Genomic DNA, 22,050 nt, shown 5'->3' with positions numbered 1-22,050 from the left:
AGTGGGCTTCAGTCGCTGTCAGAGGGAGACCTGTTCTCCCGGTGAGATGCAGGTCTGCTGCCGGGAGGAAAAGCTGTGCCTCAGCCTGTTGAAAACTGTGTCTCCTGGCCAGGCAGCTATTTAAATAATCCAAGACCCAGTGGCGGTAATCTTTAGCCATGACACACCAGCTTCCCATGGTTCCCACAGACCCAGCCCTCCAGTTGCATCTATTTTTTGACCCAGCGGTGGGGTGGGCTCTGGCCAAGCGTGACACGCCCGCAGCACCAGCAGCAGGCAGAAAACCAGGAGGAGAAAACATGGTCCCCAGGGAAACAGCAGCTCGACCCACTGAACTTTGAGCAGAATTTCCCACTGAATTTCGCCAGCATTTCTGTGTTGTGGGGTCTCCAGGGTTTTGAGCAGGGGATCCCAAAGGACAGAGGAATTGATGTACCCAGCGTACCTCCCTCCCACCAGGGAAGGACTGAGTCACTCCCCCCACAGGGCTTGTTTAAATTTGTGATGTTAAACCGTTTCTGTTCACTCTCCATCACGTGGTGTTTGTAGAAGAGATTATCATAGAATCCTAGAATGCTTAGGGTTGGAAGGGACCTTAAAACTCTTCTCATTCCGACTCCCCCCCTCCCTCTCCATGTCAGGGACATCTTCCACTAGACCAGGTTCCTCCATGCCCCATCCAGCCCGGCCTTGAACACCCCGAAGTGCTTCTCCACGAACACCGTGAAGGATGCATTTCCCCTCACCGGTGTAAGCTGGGTGGGGGCTCACCCGTGGGTTCTCCGGGGGGTTCCGCAGGTGATCGTGTACGTGGAGGACGTCAATGACGAGGTGCCGGTGTTCACCCAGCGCCAGTACAACCGCCTGGGGCTGCGGGAGACGGCCGGGATTGGCACCTCGGTGGTGGTGGTCCGGGCCACCGACCGGGACACAGGTGGGGGTGAGACACACCCGGTGTGTGGGGGTGGGGGGGAGCGGTGAAATCAGCTGCACCCCCTGTTTGGGGTGCTTGGTGCAGCCAGCACCGTGGTTCCTGCTCCCTCCCCAGGGAACGGCGGCCTGGTGAACTACAAGATCGTGTCGGGCGCAGAAGGGAAGTTTGAGATCGACGAGAGCACGGGCCTCATCACGACGATAGAGTACCTGGACTACGAGACCAAAACCAGCTACCTGATGAACGTCTCTGCCACGGACCAGGCACCCCCCAAAAACCAGGGCTTCTGCAGCGTGTACGTCAGCCTGCTGAACGAGCTGGATGAGGCCGTGCAGTTCTCCAACAGCAGCTACGAGGCTGTGATCGTGGAGAACATCCCCCTGGGCTCCGAGGTGCTCCGGGTCCAGGCTCGCTCCATCGACAACCTCAACCAGATCACCTACAAGTTCGACCCCAACACCAACGCCCAGGCGCTCTCCCTCTTCAAAATCAATGGGATCACTGTAAGAAGCCACAGCGTGGTCCCTCCTGGCACCATGAAATTTGGTGTCGGTGGCCAACACAACCGTTTTTCGTCCTTGGCAGGGTGTGATCACGGTCAAAGGCCAGGTGGATCGAGAGAAAGGGGATTTCTACACCTTGACAGTGGTGGCTGATGATGGAGGACCGAAGATTGACTCCACGGTGGTGAGTAGCATCTCCCCACCATCCCCTGTCAAGCTCAGATCACCTTCCTCTCTCTCTCACTGGCATGGGACAGCGTGTCCTCCCTGCACCAGCTTTCAGGGCCCGGAAACCCTGATTTGGGGGAAAACCACCTTAAACAGTTTTGAGGGAGGTAAATTTAGGGGATACTTCACGGTGGTTTGTGTTTAAGAGGGTTATATTTGGCAGCTGAGCAGGGGGTGATTTGCATTTATCTTTCAGGGCAGGAGGCACACAGGGTGCAGGGCCAGCCCACGGGTGCCAGCGGCTGTGCTCTCCACACACTGCCCTGCCCTTGTCTGGACCTCTCCCAGGGCGAGGGGCAAATCTTCCAACCTTATCTAGAAAAAAAAAACAAAGAGATGCACCAACAGAGGAGCCTCTGAGTCACTGCAAAGGGGAACCTTGCTGTGGCTCCTGACACTGCTGTGGTGGGATGCAGGGTTAATCCACACCTCCTCATCCCCCACTAACTCCTCGTTCTTTGTGTTCTCTGTTTTCCCCTCTGCTCTCCTCCAACAGAAGGTAAGCGTGTCCGTCGAGCTGGCATCACCTTGGGAACCAGGATCCGTCCCAGACTCCACACTGAGCTGCAGGGAGGGATCAGGGTGGAGGTCTCCATCCCCGTTGCACCAGCACCAGCCTCCCTGACATCCCCCAGGAGGTGGTGCAGCTCCTGTGAGCCGTCCTGCTGCTGCAAGCAGAATCGCAGTGCCCCGATCCTCCACTTGGGACAGCAGCTGCCGGATCCGTCGTGGTGGCTGAACGAGCTCTCGCTGCTCCTGGCTGGCTCTCTGTTTTTAATTCGGCAGCAACAATAACTGAATCACCCCAAGGCGCACAGCTCGCTCCTGGCTTCCTCCCGGGATGTTGTCCCATTCAGCCTGGCTGCACCTGGGAGCTTGGGGCACCCATAAATAAATCCCCGGGAACAGAAAGGCTCTTCCTCTCTCATTTCTGTGTCCCCTTGCAGCACTTTTTGATTACAAATTCGATGAGAGCATTTCCTCTGGCCAATTGTGGCCGAGGTAGCCAGGCCACCTCCGAGCATCTTGTGCCCATGTGTCTTTTCCCAGGAGGGAGCTCAGGTCTCCTCTTTACCCAGCTTGTTCTGGTTGATTTGAACATGCTTAGCTCTGCCTTCCCTGTGCCTGTTGAACTTCAAAGCCAACCCTGCCTGACTCTGGTGCTGTGAGCACAGATGAAATCACTGCTGGTGAAAAGCTTAGCAGGAAGGGGTCACCCTGCAGCAGCCTGAGCTGCTCCGTGCCCAGCTGTTCGGAGGATAAAAAACAGAGGATGCTCCGCAGAACAAACTGCCACTGGAGAGCTGCAGCAGCCTTCTGCTGTTTCTCCAGCCTCCAAGCATCCCTCCTCATCCTCCTCCTCCTCCTCCTCTGCAGGCAGGGATGTAACTTCAGCCCCCAGGCTCGTATAACTGCCTCATTCCCGTGGTGGGTTGAGGGCGTGCCGAGGTGTCAGGATGACAGGTGGGCAGGGGGCTGGCTCCTGTCTGTGCCCCCACCTGAGCCCGGTGCCGCACCCACAGGTGACCATCACAGTCCTGGACGAGAACGACAACAGCCCCCAGTTCGACATCACGTCGGACTCGTTCGTCAGCGTGGCCGAGGACAGCGCCGTGGGCAGGAGGGTGGCCGTGGTCCTGGCCCGAGATCCGGATGCAGGCAGCAACGGGCAGGTAGGGACACGTTTGGGGCAAAGCTCTCGGGCACGCGGTGTGATCCCTGGGGGTTTTCCTGTGCACGGCCAGGAGCTGGGCTCGGTGATCCTTGTGGGTCCCTTCCAACTCAGAGTATTCTACGACAGGGCTGGCACGGCAGTCCTGAAGCTGCCTGTGAGGCTGCGATACCGTTCCACTGACACAGAAATACCCTCCACCAGCATCTTCCCAACCCCTTCCCCTCTGTGACAGCAAACTCTGGTCAGCGATGCCAGCGGTTTTTGTGTGGTTTGTGCAGTTTCCCCAGTCAAGATATGCAGTACAAAAGGAAAAACATAGTCCTTGGGCTCTGGGGCAAAGAGCTCTGCAGGACACGTGTCAAAAGGAGCCTAGCAATCTGAAAACCAGCTGTGGTCTCTCCAGCCGTGGGGACCAACAGTAAAGTCCTTGGCAGGCCAAACAGGAAGCTCACTTGTATTTGTTATTTTTATTACCATGCAGACAGGCATTAATGAAGTCCCGTCACCCACAATAACAAAAATTGCTGACATCGTAGGAGCTGCAGGGTCAGACAGAGGTGCTTTGGGGTAGCTGCAATAAGCCAGAGCACCTGTGGATCCCCGTTCATTGGACCCTCTAAAAAAAGCTCAGAGACTTCTTGAGGCGATGCTGGGTTCATTTTTGTGGAGTCTCTTTTGTCTCCTCCTCACAGCATGACTTCGCCTTGCTCTGTCTTTCTTTCCCTGCGATGTTTCCAGGTGACTTTCTCGCTGACATCAGGGAACATTGGCCGGGCTTTTGAGATCCGTACCACCAACAACACCTACGGCGAGGTGTTTGTGGCACGGCCGCTGGACCGGGAGCTGCTGGATCACTACACCTTACGGGTCAGCACCAAACCTCGCTGGGCTGCTTCTGCTTGGAGCAGCGAGGCTGTTTTCTTGGAGCCATGAGCTTCAAAATAGCAAGATTTTTGAAAATCCACCCCCATGCGCAGATCCAAGCGTCGGATGGCGGCGTGCCCCCCCGGAGGAAGGAGCACACCCTGCGAGTGAACATCCTTGATATCAACGACAACCCCCCAGTCATCGACAGCCCCTTCGGCTACAACGTGAGCGTGAGCGAGGTGAGCACCCCAGCCCTGCTCCTCTCATCACCTGGGGCGATTTCAGGGTAGGTGACTCCTTGCAAACTTCACCTTGGGCCATTTAAGGATTGGTGACCCGTTGCTGTCCTCACCTTGGGTGGCCTAAGGGTTGGTGACCCCTTGAAAGCCCTCACTGGTGATGGGCTCCTAGTTCTGGGCTAGGAAAAAGCTCTGCAGGCAACTTAAGCCTGTGAGGCTGGAGGGACCAGCTGGAAGGAGAAGTGGCTACACACCCATGGAAATGCCACCAAAATGACACGAGAGGCAGCGCTGCGCAGAATAGGAATGGCTTTCAGGAAGCAGCTTGGCTAGGGCTAGATAATGATGCAATAAAACACAATCAGGCATGAGGAAAGACAACTTATTTCCTGACAGTTTAATTCCTGGAGCGGGGGTAGGCAGCGGGGTGGGGGGAGGGGGGGATTCTCAATTTGGTGATGAAAAATGAAATGTGAGTAATAGCTGGTGCCACTTAGCTGTGAGGAGCTGCTGCTCGTGATTTATAGTTTCACATTAAGGTTATTGCCCTGTTAGGGTTTTCTTATCTATTTAATACGTGTTCAGAGCTGGTTGAAGAACAGAATTTCTGTTTTGATTTCCTCCGTAATGGGACTATCCAAAAATAATTAGCCGAGCCCCGAGTCCATTACGCAGCCTTCACCTCTGCACGCACAGCGGGTTTTACGCCCTTTCCAGGCTGTGCCAGACTAGATAAGGCCTAATGTGCAGCTTTCTGCTGAGCTGCTGGGTATTGGGGCAGCGAGTCTGGGGCCTCGAGCACCTCAGTGCCTGGAGAACCCTCCCCGCTCTGTATCGGAATTGTGTCATTAATTAGCTGTTGTACACGTGGCGAGGCTCACGTTGCGTATCTCCGCAGAACGTCGGCGGGGGCACGGCGGTGGCCCAGGTGCGCGCCACCGACCGGGACGTCGGCCTCAACAGCGCCCTGTCCTACTACATCACCGGCGGGAACGAGGACCTGACGTTCCGCATGGACCGTGTCACCGGCGAGATCGCCACCCGGCCCTCCCCGCCCGACCGCGAGCGGCAGAGCTTCTACAGCCTCGTGGTCACCGTGGAGGACGAGGGCAACCCCTCCCTGTCGGTGAGCCACCAACCGGAATGGGCCTTCCCGGGGGAAGGTGGGGCTGGGCAGCACTGTTGGAAGCAAGCTCAGTGCTGGAACACCCAAGCGTGGAAGAGTGGAAAAGGCACAGGTTACGGTGTTTTGGGGGTGCGACTCGGGGTCCGAATCTCCTGGGCACAGATTTGGCTCAGAGCATCCTTTGGCGCCTGGTCCTAGAGGGCCTTCTCGTGCAGTCGTTCAGTCGGCTCTCTCTCCCATCTCTATATGCCAAAAATATCGTGAGCACCTCAGTGGGAAAGCATTGCTGGCGGCTGCAGGAGTTTTTCCCTGTTCACAGGCTGAGTCTGGAAGGTCTCCAGATGTTGTCCACCCATCTCAGCACCGGGAGTGGCTGGAGCAGCAGCTGAACCACAGTTCCATTCACTGGGGGCCAGTGTTTGTGGCATGGCCAGTTTGTGGGCTGATGTGTGCCTGTTGTGGTCCTTGTGAGTGAGAAGAGCCCTGGTAATTTTGACAAGGGCCTGGAGTGACAAGACAAGGGCCATTGGATTCAAATGGACAGAGGGCGGGATTAGATGACATATCAGTAAGAAATTCTTCCCTGTGAGGGTGGGAAGCCCTGGCACAGGTTGCCCAGAGAAACTGTGGCTGCCTCATCCCTGGAAAAGCGTTCAGGGCCAGGTTGGACGGGGCTTGGAGCAACCTGGGCTAGTGGAAGGTGTCCCTGCCCATGGCAGGGGGTGGAACTGGGTGAGCTTTAAGGTCCATTTCAATCCAAACCATTCTAGAATTCTGTGATTAATTACTGCTAGAGCGGTTGCAGTCCACACCATGTGAGATTTGAGGAGCTCGTTAGTCATCTGGCTGCCATCCAGTGTCCTGCCCACGGTGAACAGGGTCTGAGAACATGTTTGGGGGCTGATACGAGGCCCCATCCATCATCCTGTGGTCTGGGGAGGTGACTGTCTTGCTCTGTTCATTATTTGTGCCTCTAAGGAGGATTCTGGCGTGGGAGAGTCAAAAGAGCAAACACCATCAGGGGCGTTTTCCAGCCCTTCTAACCCCAAGTCTCTGCAGGGAGGTGAGTGAGCACCTATGTGCACAAAGAAGACCAAATGGTGAGATAGGCTGACACCCTGCATGACACTGCTGTCCTTCCTGCACCACTCACCCCCTCCACCCCCTACTCCCAGTCTCCACCTGCTATCTCTCACCATCTCTCTTCTCTCCCAGCAGAGCTCTGCCTGCAATGCATTTTCAGGAAACAGGTCACAGCCAGCAGTGCAAACTGTGGCTGTGATTCTCACTTCAGGCTTTGCACTCTCAGCTCCTCCCTCCTGGGTAGTTCGCACTCCTGCTTCTGCATCACCGTCTTTTCCATAAGCTGTGTTGCCACTGAGGGTTAAATCTAGGTGAAGTCTCTTCCCCCAGGATGAGAGAAACCAGTTTCCTGTCCCTGCAGCACCCGATACCACCAGCTCCTCCTTGTCCCCATCCCCTCAGCACACTGTGGGAACCTCACTGATGGTGCTGTGCTGAGGAATGCCCTGTGCTGAGCTGTAAAATCCCATTGCCATGGCAATGCCCTCTTCCCTTCCCAGTGCCAGAGAGGACAAGTGGCACAGCTTGTCGCTTCCCGCTGCGGAAGTGGGGTCCCAGCGTGTCCTCGGGGGTTCTGCTGTGTGACCACCGCGTCACTGGCACGGGTTATGCCAGCACTGACGATCCAAATCCCACCACGCTGAAGCGGAACAAAGCACCCAGTGACCCGATTCCTGAGCGGGGAGAAGAGTTCTGGCCCGTTTCGGAGCTCGAGGACACTCGAGTCTTGTGAAAGGCGGTCCGGCGTGTCGCTTGGGGCCTGCTGGCCTCACGCCTGGGTGGTGAAATGATGTCTGTCAGGGATTTGTTGGCTGCCAGAAACTGTGGTTTCACAAGTAGATCCAGGCTGATGCAACAGCGCACAAAAGGGGATAATTGTTTGTAATTTGTCCCTGTACTTTGAGGTTTGGCCTTCTCAGTGTGGGAGAGGCAGAGGGGACGGAGCTGGGAGAGGACTTGGAAGTCCCACGGTGATCTGGGATACCCAGGACAGCAAGGGAGCATAGAAGACTGGCCAAGAGGATGCTCTTGGGAGCTGGAAATGCAGGGGCAAAAGGATAAAATGCTGGCAAATTAAAGGAAAACGTTTACCCCAAAAAGCACTGCAGGGAAGAAAACCTTCCCAAGCTGGTGAGCTGCAACTGGAAGGTCTTGGGAATTGCAGGAACTGCCTGCAACCATCATTTCTTCTCTCCCCTAGAAGTCTTTTTTTTTCCTTCTGGCAGGTTTTCTAGGTGGGGAACGGTCCCTGGTGCCACTCAAGTGCCCCAACATGCCACATCAGTGCTTCTGGCAGAGCGTGGCTCCTCAGCTCACCTTTGCCTGCAGCACATCCCGAGAAGTGGGATTCCTGCTGCATGGAGCAAAACTTGTTTCCCACAAAGCTTTTTTTCTGTCATCGAACAACGCATTCGTTAGCAACCTGAGGGACTTGGAGAGGCTTTCAAAGCGGTTAGGGCCCGGGGGCAGCTAAAATCCAGGAGTACCTTTCCAGCTGCAGCTGCTGGGACAGGGAGAGGGAAGCGCCGGAGGCACTGGGAAAGCTTCCCCAGCAGAGGCGGGAAGGGGCTGAGCCGTGGGTGGCAATAAAGCCCCGGTCCCGTGCTCAGGAAGTCACATCCGTGGTATGCAGGGGCGGGGTGGGCGCTGCCTTCTCCTTCATCCCTGAACCATCTTGCAGCTGCTCTTACTGAAGCCAACGCCGGATTAATCAAATCCTGCCGAAGCCCAGGATGTCCCCAGGCCCATTCCAGAGGCAAACGCTTGTTTCCTTCAGCCAGGTAGTGTGGGAAATGGGGAGCTGCCGGGGATGCTCTGCCCTGGCACGCTGCCTGGTACAGCTACTGCTCAGGGCTGACACCGTTTTGATATGACTAATGTTTTTGTTTGTCTCGTGGTGATTTTTTTTCACCCACTTCACAACAAAAACAGAAGCAAGAGAGGGAAAACAAAACAAAACAAAAAACAAAACAAACGAACAAAAAACCAAACCAAAACAAAAAAACACACTCTTGGAGAAACAGTGTCTCCCACAAGGTTTTATCTCCTCGTCAGGGCTGAGTATCACTCTGGAGCATGACCCACAGCCACCTTTAGGTAAGCAGTGCTGGGGTGCTGCGTTCAGATGCAGAGAGGGCACCTGTGCAACCCCCAGGGCATCACAGTGTCCCCTCACAGTGGCCGCGGGGCTGACTGTTCTGGTCATGCTGGCCCCAGGAGTCTCAGGGAAATCCATCTGTGGCATTCCCCAATGCCTGTTGCGCTCCTGTGCCTCCACCTCTCCGCCCAGGCTCTCAGCCAGGTCAGGGGAACATCCTCCAACATCCTCCAGGTTAACTTTTTAATCGATAGGCATTTGGAAAAAAAAATTTAAAAAACCAAAAAAACAAACAACCAAACAAATGAAAATCATAAACATCCTTTTTTTCTTTTTAATCAGCACTGATAATAAAACAAACAGAAAGATAAACTCCCCTGATCCCAAGCCAAGGATAAAACTGCAGCAGAAATAAGGCTCCTCCTGGCGTGTGTCCAGCTGAAAAGGCAGCAGCATCCTAAGTCCATGGCCATCTCAAAAGGCTGGTAGGGAAGGAGGGCTCCAGTGGCAGCAGGGAGCCTCTCCCCTTCCTGTTTTGCAGGGAAAAAGGTAGTACAAGGTTGGCTGGTGACCCTGTTTGGTTTCACGGTGGAATAAGTACTTTACCATCCACTCCCAGAGAGGATGTTCAGTCAAGGATGCAGAAACATGTTGATGTTGCAGAGCTTAAACCCCAGGCAATAAGTTAAATCCTCAGGGAATTTTCCAGGTGCGGGACATCCTCAATTTTCAGCTAGTACATAAAATGTGAGCAGTACAGAGCCGTGCTCTTCTCCATGGAAACAGGTAGTTAAAACTTGAACTCCAAGCGAGAGGGGTTCACTTCCAGTCCCAGGGCAGAGGCCGGATGGGAGACAAGGGCAGGGATCCTGCTGCACACAGCTTCAGATCTTAAAGGGTTTGCTGCCCCTGGCCCTGCCACCCTCCCGGGGGTCTCGGCTGGGCGAGCATGGCGTGGTCTGCAGGATGTGGTTCCCTCTGGGGCCTTCAGGCTTTCACGGAATTTGGCGAGTCAGGAACAGGATCTGGAAATGTCAGACCAGGGATATTAGTCCATCTTGCAGCTGAAGGGAGCGGCCAAACTCTTCTTTTGCGTGGAAAGCAGGGGGTTTGGGTCCTTCCCATCTTCTAAGCCGTAGGACTCGGATGTCCCACGCAGCACAAAGTTCGCGGCTGGTATTTCACACCCCGCTTTCCCCTTCGCTCCCCCCTCCACCCTTCTCTTCCCACCTCAGTGGTCTCCCAAGGGGGCTCAGCGTCGCCAGTCACTCACCCAGCGTCGGGAAGAAGCATTCCCCGGGGCCTGGGGGGGACAGGGGCGTGCTGGGCTCCGAGAGCAGGTGCCGGCCGGACTCGGAGGGCAGCCGGCTGGCCATGTAGGAGAGCTGGGGCCGGGGCCGCGGCTCCACACTGGCCGACGGCACCGCCTCGAACACGGGGTTCTCGATGCCCTGGGCGCTGCTGTGGGAGAGGACAGGGATGTGCACGGTTATTTCAGGAGCTTTTCTTGTCTCCGGGGTTTTGGAACAGCCAAGCAGGGCATGGAGCAGGTTTGGGTGGTGGCACCTCAGCTGAGAGCAAACGGGGGAGACCAGTGCAGGGGGGAAAGCTTTGCCAAAGTGGTTCTTGGCTCTCCTGGTGTGTGGGGAGATGCATGCCCTAGGCACAGGCAAAAAGAAAGGAGGCACTTCCCACTTGGAGAGAGGGAAGAGAAACAGTGGCTTCCCAGAAAGAGACAGGACTCAAGAGAGTGGATGCCACCAACATCCCTTTCTGTCTGACAGGCTGAGGATACCTGCTGGCTTCAAAGGAGAGGAGTCTTGTGGGGTCTGGGATGGAGGCAGAGGGGGTGTGAGGAGGTGGAGGATGGATTTCCTTACCTGTCCATCCTGACGAGCTCATGGGCACCTGCCAAAGACAAAGTGGTTGGGGTGAGTGCTGGCAGCATAAGGCCCAGTGTCAGACCCAGACCCGCTGCCAGTGCTGTGTGACGGTGTCTCATCCACGTCCAATTCCTCTTCCTCTGCATTTCTCTGTCCCCCACTCCCTTCTTTAGCTGTCTGCTTTGCTCCCAACCCTCCTTCTCTGCATCCCTCCCACCCTGTTTACTCCCCAGCCCAGCTTCCTCCCAGACTGAAACCGCAGGCGCCAGAGAAAGGGAAGAGACACTTCTGCAGGCATGGGGTGAAGTGAGGTGCAGCTGGGGTGCCTGGGCTGCAGCCTGGCCCTGCTCGTGCCCAGATGCACCCACCACCCACCTGTGACACCCTCCTGGGGCTCTGCAAATCACCACCTGGCATTTGGCTGTCCCTGTGTTTGGCTGGGCAAGCACCCTGTTACGTATTTCTCCATCCCCTTTGCTGCAGCAGATCCCACAGCCCGTGTTTCTGGGCTATGATGGATGCCTGCACAAAGATCATCCCGAGCCGAGCTGCTCGAGGTTTGGCCCAGACTGTGCCAAAGAACAGTTCTGTGTGGAAATAACCTGGCCCATCATACTTGAGAAGCAAATCCCCCTGGATTTTGCCTCCTCTCCGGGGTGAAATAGCATCCAGGTGATGCTTTGCAACAAGGAGGTGGGAGCTGCACCCCGGCCACTGCTGAATGGGTGCAGGAAGGGGATGGATGTCGAAAGCCCAGTTCCCAATCTCGTGGCTGGCGTCGTGCCCACGCCTGCTGCAAAAGCCACTTCTCCAAAGGGTTTGCTCGGAGCCACAGAGCCGCCCACTGAGCTGGGTGAGGGAAACCACAGGGCCCCGCTTGCCCAAGGGCTGATGAAATGCCTCTGCCAGTTTAGGTGGTGCCCCTTTCCGCTTAATTACCGAAATCTGTGGGAGCCAAGCACGGGCAGGAGCTGGCAGCCGGCTCAACGCCTCAGCACTGCCTGGTATTCCAGGGCTGGGGCAGCAGAGGGGAGAACTGGCTTGCTGCAGTCCTATGGCCAGGGGTCTTTTTGAAGAGGAAGGGGAGAAAAAGTGCAAAGAATGCTTTTCCAATCGCTTAGAAGGCAGAGCTTCTACTTCAGTTGCGTGGTGGAGGGAGAAATGAGTAAATGAGGCAGCTCCTACAGTGGGTGTGGAAGGAAAGGGCTCTGCAGGGAGCATCTTTGCAGCCTCAGTGCCCCCAGCACGCTCCTGGGGTCCCCTCCTATCCCACGCTCCTCACCAGCAGCCTTCAGGCATGCCTGGCCCTTCCTGGGACAGCTCTGCAGGAGACACCTGGCAGGGACCTGTCACTGGGGCCACCTTCCGCTGCGCCCGCGGGACTCGGGGCAGCCAAACCAGCTGATCCCAGCGGGACACATCCCGTGCCATCCTTGCCACCCTGGGGATGAGGGGGGCCATCCCTGGTACTCACGTCTGTTGGTGGCGGCTTGTCTCTGTTTGTAGATGAGGAGCAGGATGAGGGGCAGGCAGAGGATGCCCACGATGCAGGCGCCCGTGGCCAGCGCGGCAGCCGTGATATCTGCGACAGAGGAGGGCACACATGGGGAGGGCTCACCTTGCATTTCCTCAGCTTCCTCAAGCCAGAATCACAGATTTCTTTAGGTTGAAAGAGACCTTTAAGGTGCCCAAGTCCAGCACGGGGCCATCCCACGCTGCCCCACACCTGATGCAGTGCAGCTCCCGCACGCGCGGGATTCGCGCTGGGATGCGTTGCCAGCTGTGCAGATAAGCTCTGAGGCATCGTTTTAGGACCTTCACCGAAGTCCTTCGCTGCTGGAGGACACGCCAAGGCCCTTTTTTTGGTCTTCCAGATACCAGGAGAGAAGCCCTGATAAAGGCCCCCAGCAATTTCAGAGCGCTGGCCCCAACCCACGGGCAGCCTCACAGTGCTTGGGCATCAAAGGGCTCGTTAACCCGGGCTCGTTAACGAATGTTCCCCTCGAGAACGCCACCCATGGAGGCTCACAGAAAGGCTGGCAACCTGTGGGCACATCTGTGGCCGTCAGGGTCCTGTGGATGGCTCCTGGTAGGGTTGAGGGCTACTTACATCACAGGCAGGTTCAGCTCAAGGCCTCCTCTCCTGTGCATCCCTCTGAGGAAGCAGCTTCCTGCTCCTTGTGTCTGTGTTTTAGTGGGGTGCATTTATCCCCCTTTTTTTTTTTTGCCTGGTGGGACAGGGTGTCCCAACGCTTGAGACTGAGGGTTTGGCACAAACCCTCAGTGTTGTGGGGCAGGGTGGCGAGCAGCACACTCGAAAAGGGGTTTTTTTTCCCTGTACCTTTGCTGGTGGCTGTATGAAAGGTGCAGTTTTGAAGCCCTCCTCTGCCTGCAGAAGAGAACAGAAAAGCATGTTACATCTCAGGGGGTTCACTCAGGTGCCACAGAACTCCCAGCCTGTTGGCTGTCCTTGCCTTTTTGCCCCTGATATTAAGAATAGCATCCCAGAGCATCCCCAAAGCTTGGAAGCCTACACAGAGATCCCTGCTAGCAGCAAGACCCCTTTTCCCTGTGGCAGTGGGACCCCATCCCTGGCCATGCAACCTCTTTCTTCTTGGTCTGAAAGAAAAACTATCTATCCTAGTGCTGCAAATCAAGGGAAGGAGATGCCTTTCCCTTCCTCATGCCTCTCCCACTGGGCTGCTGTCCCAGGGTTATCTACAAGCCCTCATTTGGGCTTGCACCACCAGCCAGCTCCTTTTAAGTTGGGATTTATTTTCCTCTCTTCCAGAAAGAGGTTGAAGAAGATCAGCGAAACTATGTACCATGGATTTTATTGCATTCCAGCCTCTGGAGTTTGTTTTTTTTTGTTTTTTTTGTTTTTTTTTTTCATTTTGTTTTAATGTTCTATTGCTCTCTGGCCCTAACTCAGACCTTCAACATCTGCTGCTCTTTTGACTCTTGCAACATGGCTCGGGCTTCCAGCATTCTCACTCCTTGCCTCCCCAGCCCTGAAACGCTGCACCCTGGTGTCCCCCGCCACCCCTTCTCGGCCCCCTGAGCTCTGACACACCCTGGCAGGGGGACGCCCCCCTTGCCCCCCTCACCTTGCTGCTGGATCTGCAGCTCCACGAAGCCGTGAGCAACCTGCATGGTGTGGGGCTTGCCGTGCTCCCGCCTCAGCTCCACGGCGTAGCAGCAGTAATTCCCGCTGTCCTGCAGTGTCAGGTTCATCACCACGATGTGGAAGGCGCCGTGGCGGTCGGGGACAAACTCCACCCCGCGGTGCCGCCCCAGGGGGGATTTTTGGGTGCCGTTGCCCCCGGGCTCGTGGTGCCTGCCCAGGTCGTGGTGCAGCTCCTTCTCGGTGACGTTGCGGATGTGCCTCTTGTCGGAGCAGCTCTGGTCGCCGTTTCTGCTGAAGTACCAGGTCTTGTAGAGCAGGTCGTGGCGGTCGGCGAGGGGGCCGCTGATCCGGCAGGTCAGGGTGACGTTCTGGCCCTCGGGGCAGACGCAGAGCGAGTAGGGGGTGGTGATCAAGAAAGCTGCTGGCCCTCCTGGGGGAAGAAGGCACAGCAGGGAGTCAGATCCCGGCCTTACCCTGAGTTGGTAGCAAAATGGGGATCCCTCCCCAAAACGAGCACTGCAGCCCCACCACCAGGTGGGCAGGCCCTGGCACAGGTTGCCCAGACAAACTGTGGCTGCCCCTGGATCCCTGGAAGTGTCCAAGGCCAGGTTGGACGGGGCTTGGAGCCACCTGGACTGGTGGAAGGTGTCCCTGCCTGTGGCAGAGGGTTGGAGCGAGGTGGTCTTCAAGGTCCCTTCCAACCCAAATCATTCCAGGATTCCATGGCAACATCTCAGCAGGGCTGGGAGCACAACTTCACCGTAGAAATGAACTCTGGAGGAGAAACGTGCTTTAAATACAGTTAGGCATCAGCAGCAGGGAGGCAGAAGGTTGTCTGGGGACAGCAGAGCTGGCAGAAGTGTGGGGCAGGGAGGCAAAGTGTGTGGAGGGTGAGAGGAGAAGCGAGGCAGAAGGGTTATGGCTCGTGAAGGAGGAGACACGAGTGCTGTTGGACCAGCTGCAAAAAAAATAAAAGGAGAAAAAATAAACAGAAAAGAGCTAGGAGGGGCTGCCCCCTGAGATCAGGCGGGGAGCAGGTCCCACCCTCCTTGTTTTTCAGCCCCTGGGGAGGAGAAGGGGGAACTGGCTGATGCTGACAGTGAGAAGCTGCTTGAAAATGAAAACAATTTTCAGAGAGAAATTCTGGAATGTGGGCGGGAGGCCTGGCAGGGACCAGGGGCACACCACGGCGTTGGTGGTGAGGGGCACACCACGGCATTCCTGGTCTTTTCCCAGGGCATGGGTGGAGGGTACTGGTGGGGAAGGGATGCTGTGCCTGAGGGGAGAGAAAAGAGACAGGAGAGGTTTTGGTGCTCTGGCCCCATCACCACTTTGTAACAGAAGTGGAAACGTCACTTTGAAAGCCGGAGAAAAAGCAGATTCTGGGCTTATTTACTTTAAATTACTGTGAAAAGGAGGTTCCTGGGGCTGCTTTGCAGCAGAGGAGATGGTATGAGGACAAGATGTTTTTTCATTTTGGTAACATCCTGTTGTGCCATTAGCTCCGCCACCGTTTGGCTTTGAGGTTTTTCGCTTGCTATATCGAGCGGGTGTCGATCTCAGGCAGGGTGTGCTGAGCCTGCCCGCAGGCATCCAGCTGGGCCAGAGGCTCCCCATCACCAGGCAACCCCGAGAGCATCCTCCTCTTCCTCCGGGCCGTGACACAGGGTCACTGTGTCGCGGCCTGGGAGAGCGAAACCGAAAAGCTGCCTTCCACCCCTCGTGGTTATTTCTGGTTATTCGGTGGTGGTGCAAGGACAGCCATGAAAGCCCTGAGTTCCTGCCTAAGGGGTGCTCTTGGGGGACAAGGGAGGGTTTGGGCAGGAGATCTGCCCCATTGCACCCCCCCTGGTCTGCAGCACGGGGTGCCAAGGAGCCCCAGGGAGCCAGGGATGGCGTGACCTTTGCCAGACCTCTCGGGCTAATTGCTTCCTGCTCCCCACGGCACGTGCAGCAGCACATCCCCAGAGCCGCTCTGGGGCAGAGAGGTTTGCGTGGCCCGAGACCAACGCTGCTTTGTTCAGTCTTATTTTCAAGCCCTGACTTCTCCTCACCCTCAGGTGCTGCCGGGGCCAGGATGCACGGCCGGGCTGGATGGGTTTTGGCAGGCAGCAGAGCAGGTCTCCCACCTCCTCGCCAAGCCCGCCGAGCACAAAAGGCACCTCAGATGTTTTTGACGATACCTGCGGCAACGGGAAGTGCCCCATTCACATCGGGGGTCTCCCGGGAGCCGGAGGAAGGGAAGCCAGGGCTCTATTGAAGGAAGCCACACTTCCAACACCTTCCAAAAGTATCTGCGGGAGTCTTTTGTTTTCCACACGCAGCCCTCGTGTAAAGCTGTCCCGCTCATCCCCGCGCAGTTTGCAAAGCTCTGCCTTGCTAAACCGACCAGCTTCCACCTCCGGAGCTTGATGGGAACCGTCTGGATGGAAAGTCAGCACAGCCCACGCTTTTCAGCAGTGGGGAGGGGCAGAGGTTACCATGTGTGCTCAGCCTTCAGCATTGCCAACCTCCCTTCTATCTCCCAAACAGTCAGGGAAGGCTCTCAAAAGCCACGGAGTGGAGGAGAAAGCAGCTGGCGAGGCACAGCGCAGCCCATAGCGGTGCCAGGGAAGTTGGTGTTCCCTCCCCAAGATGTAATGAGGCTTTAAAGCCGTGCTGGACACCAGATGGTGCCCAGGGGAAACATCTTCTGGTGGTGTCCCTATACTAAAGCCCATGGATCTTAATCTCCTGGGCTTCTACCATGCCCAGAGCCCAAGTTTGGCTCCATCCACACCCTGATTGAACCATTCCCTTTGAAGTCAGAGCTGCTGGCAAACGCCAGAATAAAAACAGGTGCCGGTCTCTGCACATCTCCAGCTGAGAGAGACTGGATCCACTGAGGGCTGCTCTAGAGCTGTTGTCTTGTCACCATCTGGTAAAGACAGAGGAGGTCTCAAGTGGGTGCCAGAAGTGCCCCTCTTCCTCTTTGGCACCTCAGTATCTCTGTCTCCAAGCAGTGATGTTTCATTGGTGCCTTGCAGAGCCCAGTGCAGGGCTGGTACCTGCCTGGTTCTGCCGTCACTTCCTCGCTTGAAACCTGGGAGCTCTCCTTTCACACAGAAGGAAATGCGAAAAAAGTGCAGGACCCCGTGTTGCTTTGCTGACCGACGTCTTGAATAAATCAGCATTTCACACCAAATTCTGGGTCAGTGACCAAAAGCCTCTCCTGGCTGGTTCTCCTAAGTTTGGGCCCCTGCCCTGGCAAGCAGGTGTTTGATCTGCTCTCATGTGCCTGACAGAAGTGATTTCCACAGCAGGCTGCGTCTTTCCACTCCAAGAAGATCTGTGCAGAGCAGGGGATGGAGCCTTTGGAGGGGCTCACCTGCTGCAGAGGAGGGGCTGCTGGAGAGAGAGTGGAGCACTGGAGCAAGGAACACGGCTTTATTCCCTCTTCTGGGAGCTTTTGTAACAGCCTCACATCAAAGTTCCCCAAACCCCATCATCACCGTGCTGTCATTGTGCTCCAGAGTTATCAGCCAGGTGAGACGTGCAGAGGCATCCACACCTCCACACAAGTACTTACAGCAGGGAAGGAAAAGATCAGGGAAAACTTACTGAAGATGCTCTTGTTAAGAACCCTCATCAAATGGCTTTCCAGGGGCACCCATCATCCAGGCAGTGGCGGGAGAAGCCTGGAGCTGCTGCTCCCACTGGAGGGTCCTGCCTTGCTCCTCTGCCAGCACGGCCCTGGGATGCAATTTTGGAAAGCCCAGCTCAGCTGCCGTTCTTTGGGTGGAGAGGAGCCGCTTCCCCATCCACCTTGCTGCCAGCATCTCCAAACTGGACGTTTCCAAGGGCTCTGCTCCTCCACCGAGCCCACCTGGGGGTTTGGAAAGTTTTGGCTGCACAAAGCTCAGTTCCTCTGGCACCGGGCTCAGGTTGATCATCATCATCCAAGCTTGTTGCATTGCAGAAGACCTGAGGTTCAGTCCCAGCACCCCAGATGCATAAATTAAATTTTTCAAGTCCCCGTGGAGATGCTGGGAATCGCTCCCTGATGCCGAGACTCAAATGAGAAGCAAAGCGCTGTTCAATCCACACCAGCCTTGGTGTCCCAGAGGAGAGAGGAGAAGGGGCCTCCCCACCCCGTTGCAATAGGGCATCTTTGGGCATCTCTTCTTTCCCGTCCCGAGAAAGACAGTGAAGCCAAGCCCGATAGGATGCTCGTCCTCTGCGTGCGCAGAGCAGGGAGGGATCACGGTCCCTCCCAGCTTCCTTCTCTGACCCTTCGTCCACAGACGATCTGTGGTTTTAATTGCCACCGCTCCTGTGTCACACTCCCTGGCCCCGGAGCCCCCGAATAGAAACGCTGCCTGCCACGGCTGGTGCGGAGTCAGGGATGGAGCAGCCCCCTCCCTCCCAGAGCATCCCCTTGATAAGCAGCCGGCGAGCTTCCAGCACTGGGAGGCACTCGCCCAGGGGAAGGGGAACTCGGCAGCCACACTGTGGTCCTGGCCACGGCTGGATGCCCACCCGGAGAAGCTGCTCGGCACGTCCGAGCAATCACGGCAGAGCGGAGCATCCTCAGAGAGGGCATCCCGGCCCTGCTCGCACAGATTCCCCCCACTCCGCTCCCCCAGGGCTGACGGAAGGGTCCTCTCACCGTGACCCAGCCGGGGACCTCCACAGTGCCAGGGAAAAGTGACGTGGGGGGACAGAGTGGCTTTTCCAGCCCAGGGTCCCCAGCGGGGGCTGGCGGGGACAGGGGGGGGCTGCTTTCCGTCCACGCATGTTAGATCAAAGCAAAGGAAGAAAGAAAAAAACAGTCTCGGAGTTTTAGAACAGCGGCTCCCCTGTGGCCCCTTTACCCCGGCACAGCCCCAGCATCATGTGAAATGCTGGCTTGACCACCCCCTCCCCACCACCCCAAAAATCACAGAGGAAGAAAGCAAATAACCCCCTAAACGCCCCAAATTCCTCGTGCCGAGCGAGGCACAGCCCCGGGCCGGCGAGCACGGTGCCCCAGAGAGGAGAGTTTCTGCGGGCAGGGAGGAGAGAGGCGGGCGAGCCGGAGCTTACCGTGGGAGGTGAGCAGGCAGAGCGCGGCCAGCAGCAGCCTAGTTCGGGGGGACGTCACCCCCATGGCAGCGGGGTTGGCCGGGCAGAGGTGGCTTCTGCGGAGCCACCGCACGCTCTGAGCAGCCCCGCCGCGACAGCCGGGCTTGCACACACACAGGAAATTTCATTGCGATTATTGCGCAGGGGATGGAGAGAACGGCGAGCACCCCCAGGAGGTGAGAGGCTGCAGGGAGCGGCGGGGGCGGGCGGGAGGACGGGGGGAGCACCCCGCGGATGGATTGTCACTGCGGTCCCCACCTCTTTGGGCAGAGGGGGCGTTTGCTGGGTTTTTTCCCCTTAGAGCAAGCCGGTCCCCCTTTGTGTGTTTTTGGGGTGCTAAGGGGGATGCTCGCCGTGCCGGGGGGACTTGTGGCTGTTGGTCTCACGCCTTTTCCAGGAGGAACTGATCCCTTGAGGCTGGCTTGTAATTACTTTACTTGGAATTATTGCTTTTTCCTGTGTTTGTGAGGACTAAGCAGGCAGAAATCTTCCTGGGATGGGTGGCAGGGTAACTCAGAGTAATGCTGGCTTAGAGAAGTCAAGGAGCTTTCCAAAAAAAAAAAAAAGAGGAGCAAAGCATCCCCCTCCCACAGCCCTTTTACACAATGAGGGACTTTTACTCTGCCCTCGAATAGCAAAGCAGCCCCATGATCTGACACATAACTCCTCCTGGAGCTTCTCTTCAAATTCCAAAGGCATCAACAAAATCTCTGGCTGCAGCTGAGAGCTGCCTCGTTTCCAAACAGTATTCCCTGGAAAGTGGAGCCTGAAGACACGTGGAGGTTTGCAAACATTGCTTCTAGCCCACTCTGAGTTTGGAATGTGCAAGGAAATAGAAAAGTAGCTAATTACCATGTGGCTTTTTGGTTTTTACAACAGACACGACTCTGATACTCTTGCCAAAAATGTAATGCCGGCTCTTGGCTGGCTGGAAGAAATCTCTTGCTGGGGGAAGGTGTAGGTATGAAGTCCAGAGACTCCACAAGAGTGGTTTATTGTCCAAAGACACCACCTCTGCGCGTGCTTTTGTCACTCCTCATCCCCAGACACCTCCAGAAGACAACCTTCAGTCAGGACATCCAGGTACAGATGGAGGAGGCTGGGGTCCACCTGAAGTTGTGGTCAGCAGGCATGTGGTGTGACCATGGGAGATCAGTCTGGTTGTCTGAGATGCTAGGTTTTGTTCCTCCCCTGAGCTGTGGCAGCATCATCTCCGGTTATTTTCCACCCACGTTGTCACACTTGTTAATAACAGCCAAGGTAAGGACTCGCGTGTCTCCTCCAAAGGCAGGGGGTTTGGCCTCTGGTTTTCCCTTTGCCACGAGCAATGTTATTGCCTGTTATTGCCAGCAGTGGCAAACTGTGTGAAAAGGAGAAGGCTCCTCCAGAGACGTGCTTTGCTTGGGAGCAAGGATGTGATTTAATCTCAGGGCGTTTATCTCTGTGCCAAACCATCACCTTGGAAGTGCGTCTGCAGCCACGGCTCATTTCATTTTGGGCCCTGCACTCTTATTTGTGTCTCTTGGCAGGGTTGAGCCCACCTTGGTCATTGACCTTGACAGATCCAGCCTTTCCCAGCCAGCTCCAGAGATTGCTCGGAGTGTTTTAACTCCATGTCCCCTGTCCCGCAGGCCACCACCACCGTGTACGTCACCGTCCTGGATGAGAATGACAACGCTCCCACTTTCCAGCAGCAACTGTACGAGGTGACCCTTGACGAAGGCCCCTCCACACTCAACGCCACCCTGGTCACTGTGCAGGCCCTGGATCGGGATGAGGGGCCCAACGGCACGGTGTCGTACGCCATCACCGAGGGCAACATCTTGGGTACCTTCCACATCGACAACGCCACGGTCAGTCGGGGTGCCGGCCCCATTCCGGGCACGTCCCTGTCCCGCTGCCCTCGCTCCCAGCTGCTCCCCCCTCTCCTTGCAGGGAGAGATCCGCACGGTGAAGGAGCTGGACTACGAGATCAGCCACGGGCGCTACACCTTGATCGTCACCGCCACCGACCAGTGTCCCACCGTCTCGCGCCGGCTCACCTCGACCGCCACGGTAAGGAGCTGCCGGCGGGGGCTGCGGCACCGCGGCCTCTCTGGGGTCAAGGAGTTCCCTCTGGTGTGAGCGGTTTCACATCTCTTTCCCAGTGGCCACCAGTCGCTTTTCCCAGCTGGGGCCAGTTTGCCCAGCTGCCCCCGCCCTGCTCCCTCATGGGTCTCTCAGAGCAGGGACGTGGACGAGGGACACTTGGGGGTTAATTTGCCCGATTATTTGGCCCTGCAAACATACAGAGAAATCCCTGGAATGCTTTTTAAGTTGCGTTATGTTTTCTTTAGATGTCTTCTTGGTCTTTCCTCATGAAGGGACAGCAGGTAGTAAAGCATTGCTATAGCAATAATTTCTGCTTCATCTTTATCTGCTCAGGTTACTTATCTGCTTTTAGAACTCCCTTTCCACTCCTTGTAAGGGGGGGGTATTTAAATCCTCTCGTTTGTTTTTTTGTTACTTTACTCTATGGCTCTGTCTTTGTTTCCCGGACCACGGTGACCTGAACTTAGTGCGCTGCTCAAAGAGTGGGGAGGGCAGATGAGCAGCTCCAAAGCAAATATTTTGCAGGAATTGAATACGCTGATTATTTGTGGCCGAACCCAGAATTTGACAGGTTGTACAGCAGATGTTGTTTGTGCCCAGATTGATTTGGGGGTCTGCAGGTGGCAGGGGTGGGTCAAGCCTTCTGTCTTCACTCCCTTGGATCGTTATGCCTCACCGAGATACCGAGCCAAGTGTTCTGTAGACCCCAAAAGGAGATAAGTTCTTGTGTGCCAAAGAGAGAAACTGAAGGGTAGATACCACTGTGGGAGATTTCCATGGATAAGATTTGTCCCCACAAGCACTGGTCCATGCTTGGGCAAATGGGAATCCCTCAGATTTGGTCCTCTGATACTGTCCTGGCCCAGGAAAGCTGCAGCAGGGGCAGACCTGGGGTTTAACTTCTGGCAGGGAAGGCGGCAGCTGCTGGTGTGGTGCAAGTGAAGGCAGAGCTTCCCCTGCACTTGGCTCAAGCAGAGACATGGACTTGGAAACCCCCTCAGCAACAAGCCCCACAGCCAGAAGGGATAGGAAACACCCTCCCTGCATGGCCCAGGGAGTTTGTGCCAGCACCGTACAAAAACACAGCTTTTAG

The 22,050-nt window shown here is 56.2% G+C and overlaps 2 protein-coding genes across 3 annotated transcripts in view; one reads left to right on the top strand and one right to left on the bottom strand.

Annotated features, from left to right (window-relative positions):
• CDH23 (cadherin related 23) overlaps window positions 1–22,050 on the top strand; it is a 190,303-nt gene that overhangs the window by 151,822 nt on the left and 16,431 nt on the right. Inside the window, exons 30-39 of the mRNA XM_027893374.1 lie at window positions 799–934; window positions 1,049–1,437; window positions 1,520–1,621; window positions 2,162–2,164; window positions 3,189–3,338; window positions 4,079–4,207; window positions 4,318–4,446; window positions 5,345–5,572; window positions 20,498–20,719; window positions 20,802–20,921. Coding sequence (XP_027749175.1) covers window positions 799–934; window positions 1,049–1,437; window positions 1,520–1,621; window positions 2,162–2,164; window positions 3,189–3,338; window positions 4,079–4,207; window positions 4,318–4,446; window positions 5,345–5,572; window positions 20,498–20,719; window positions 20,802–20,921 — 1,608 coding nt within the window. The remainder of the gene's footprint in view (window positions 1–798; window positions 935–1,048; window positions 1,438–1,519; window positions 1,622–2,161; window positions 2,165–3,188; window positions 3,339–4,078; window positions 4,208–4,317; window positions 4,447–5,344; window positions 5,573–20,497; window positions 20,720–20,801; window positions 20,922–22,050) is intronic.
• Window positions 9,126–19,013, bottom strand: VSIR (V-set immunoregulatory receptor). 2 transcript variants are annotated; one of them, XM_027893372.1, is made up of 7 exons: window positions 18,828–19,013; window positions 13,749–14,193; window positions 12,978–13,027; window positions 12,111–12,218; window positions 10,634–10,661; window positions 10,027–10,211; window positions 9,126–9,778 (listed from the first exon to the last, which is right to left on the bottom strand). In XM_027893372.1, the coding sequence occupies exons 1-7, from the start codon at window positions 18,889–18,891 to the stop codon at window positions 9,741–9,743; spliced, it is 918 nt and encodes a 305-aa protein (XP_027749173.1). In that variant the 5' UTR covers window positions 18,892–19,013; the 3' UTR covers window positions 9,126–9,740. The 2 variants fall into 2 exon arrangements, with proteins under 2 accessions (XP_027749173.1, XP_027749172.1); XM_027893371.1 differs by having other exon boundaries at window positions 10,027–10,214; window positions 18,828–19,011.

The sequence above is a fragment of the Empidonax traillii genome, unplaced genomic scaffold (assembly GCF_003031625.1).
Source record: "Empidonax traillii isolate 1590-97213 ecotype Southwest subspecies unplaced genomic scaffold, ASM303162v1 scaffold387:size635111, whole genome shotgun sequence".
Taxonomy (NCBI): domain Eukaryota; kingdom Metazoa; phylum Chordata; class Aves; order Passeriformes; family Tyrannidae; genus Empidonax; species Empidonax traillii.
The sequence above is the reverse complement of the archived record's forward strand: the minus strand, read 5'-3'. Positions and strand labels throughout refer to the sequence as shown.

Coding starts and splice junctions, on each gene's coding strand:
- VSIR (XM_027893371.1), bottom strand. CDS start 18,891: ATGGGGGTGACGTCCCCCCGAACTAGGCTGCTGCTGGCCGCGCTCTGC. Junction 14,194..18,827: donor CTGCCTGCTCACCTCCCACG/GTAAGCTCCGGC, acceptor TTCTTCCCCCAG/GAGGGCCAGCAGCTTTCTTG. Junction 13,028..13,748: donor GTGGAGCTGCAGATCCAGCA/GCAAGGTGAGGG, acceptor GTTCTCTTCTGC/AGGCAGAGGAGGGCTTCAAA.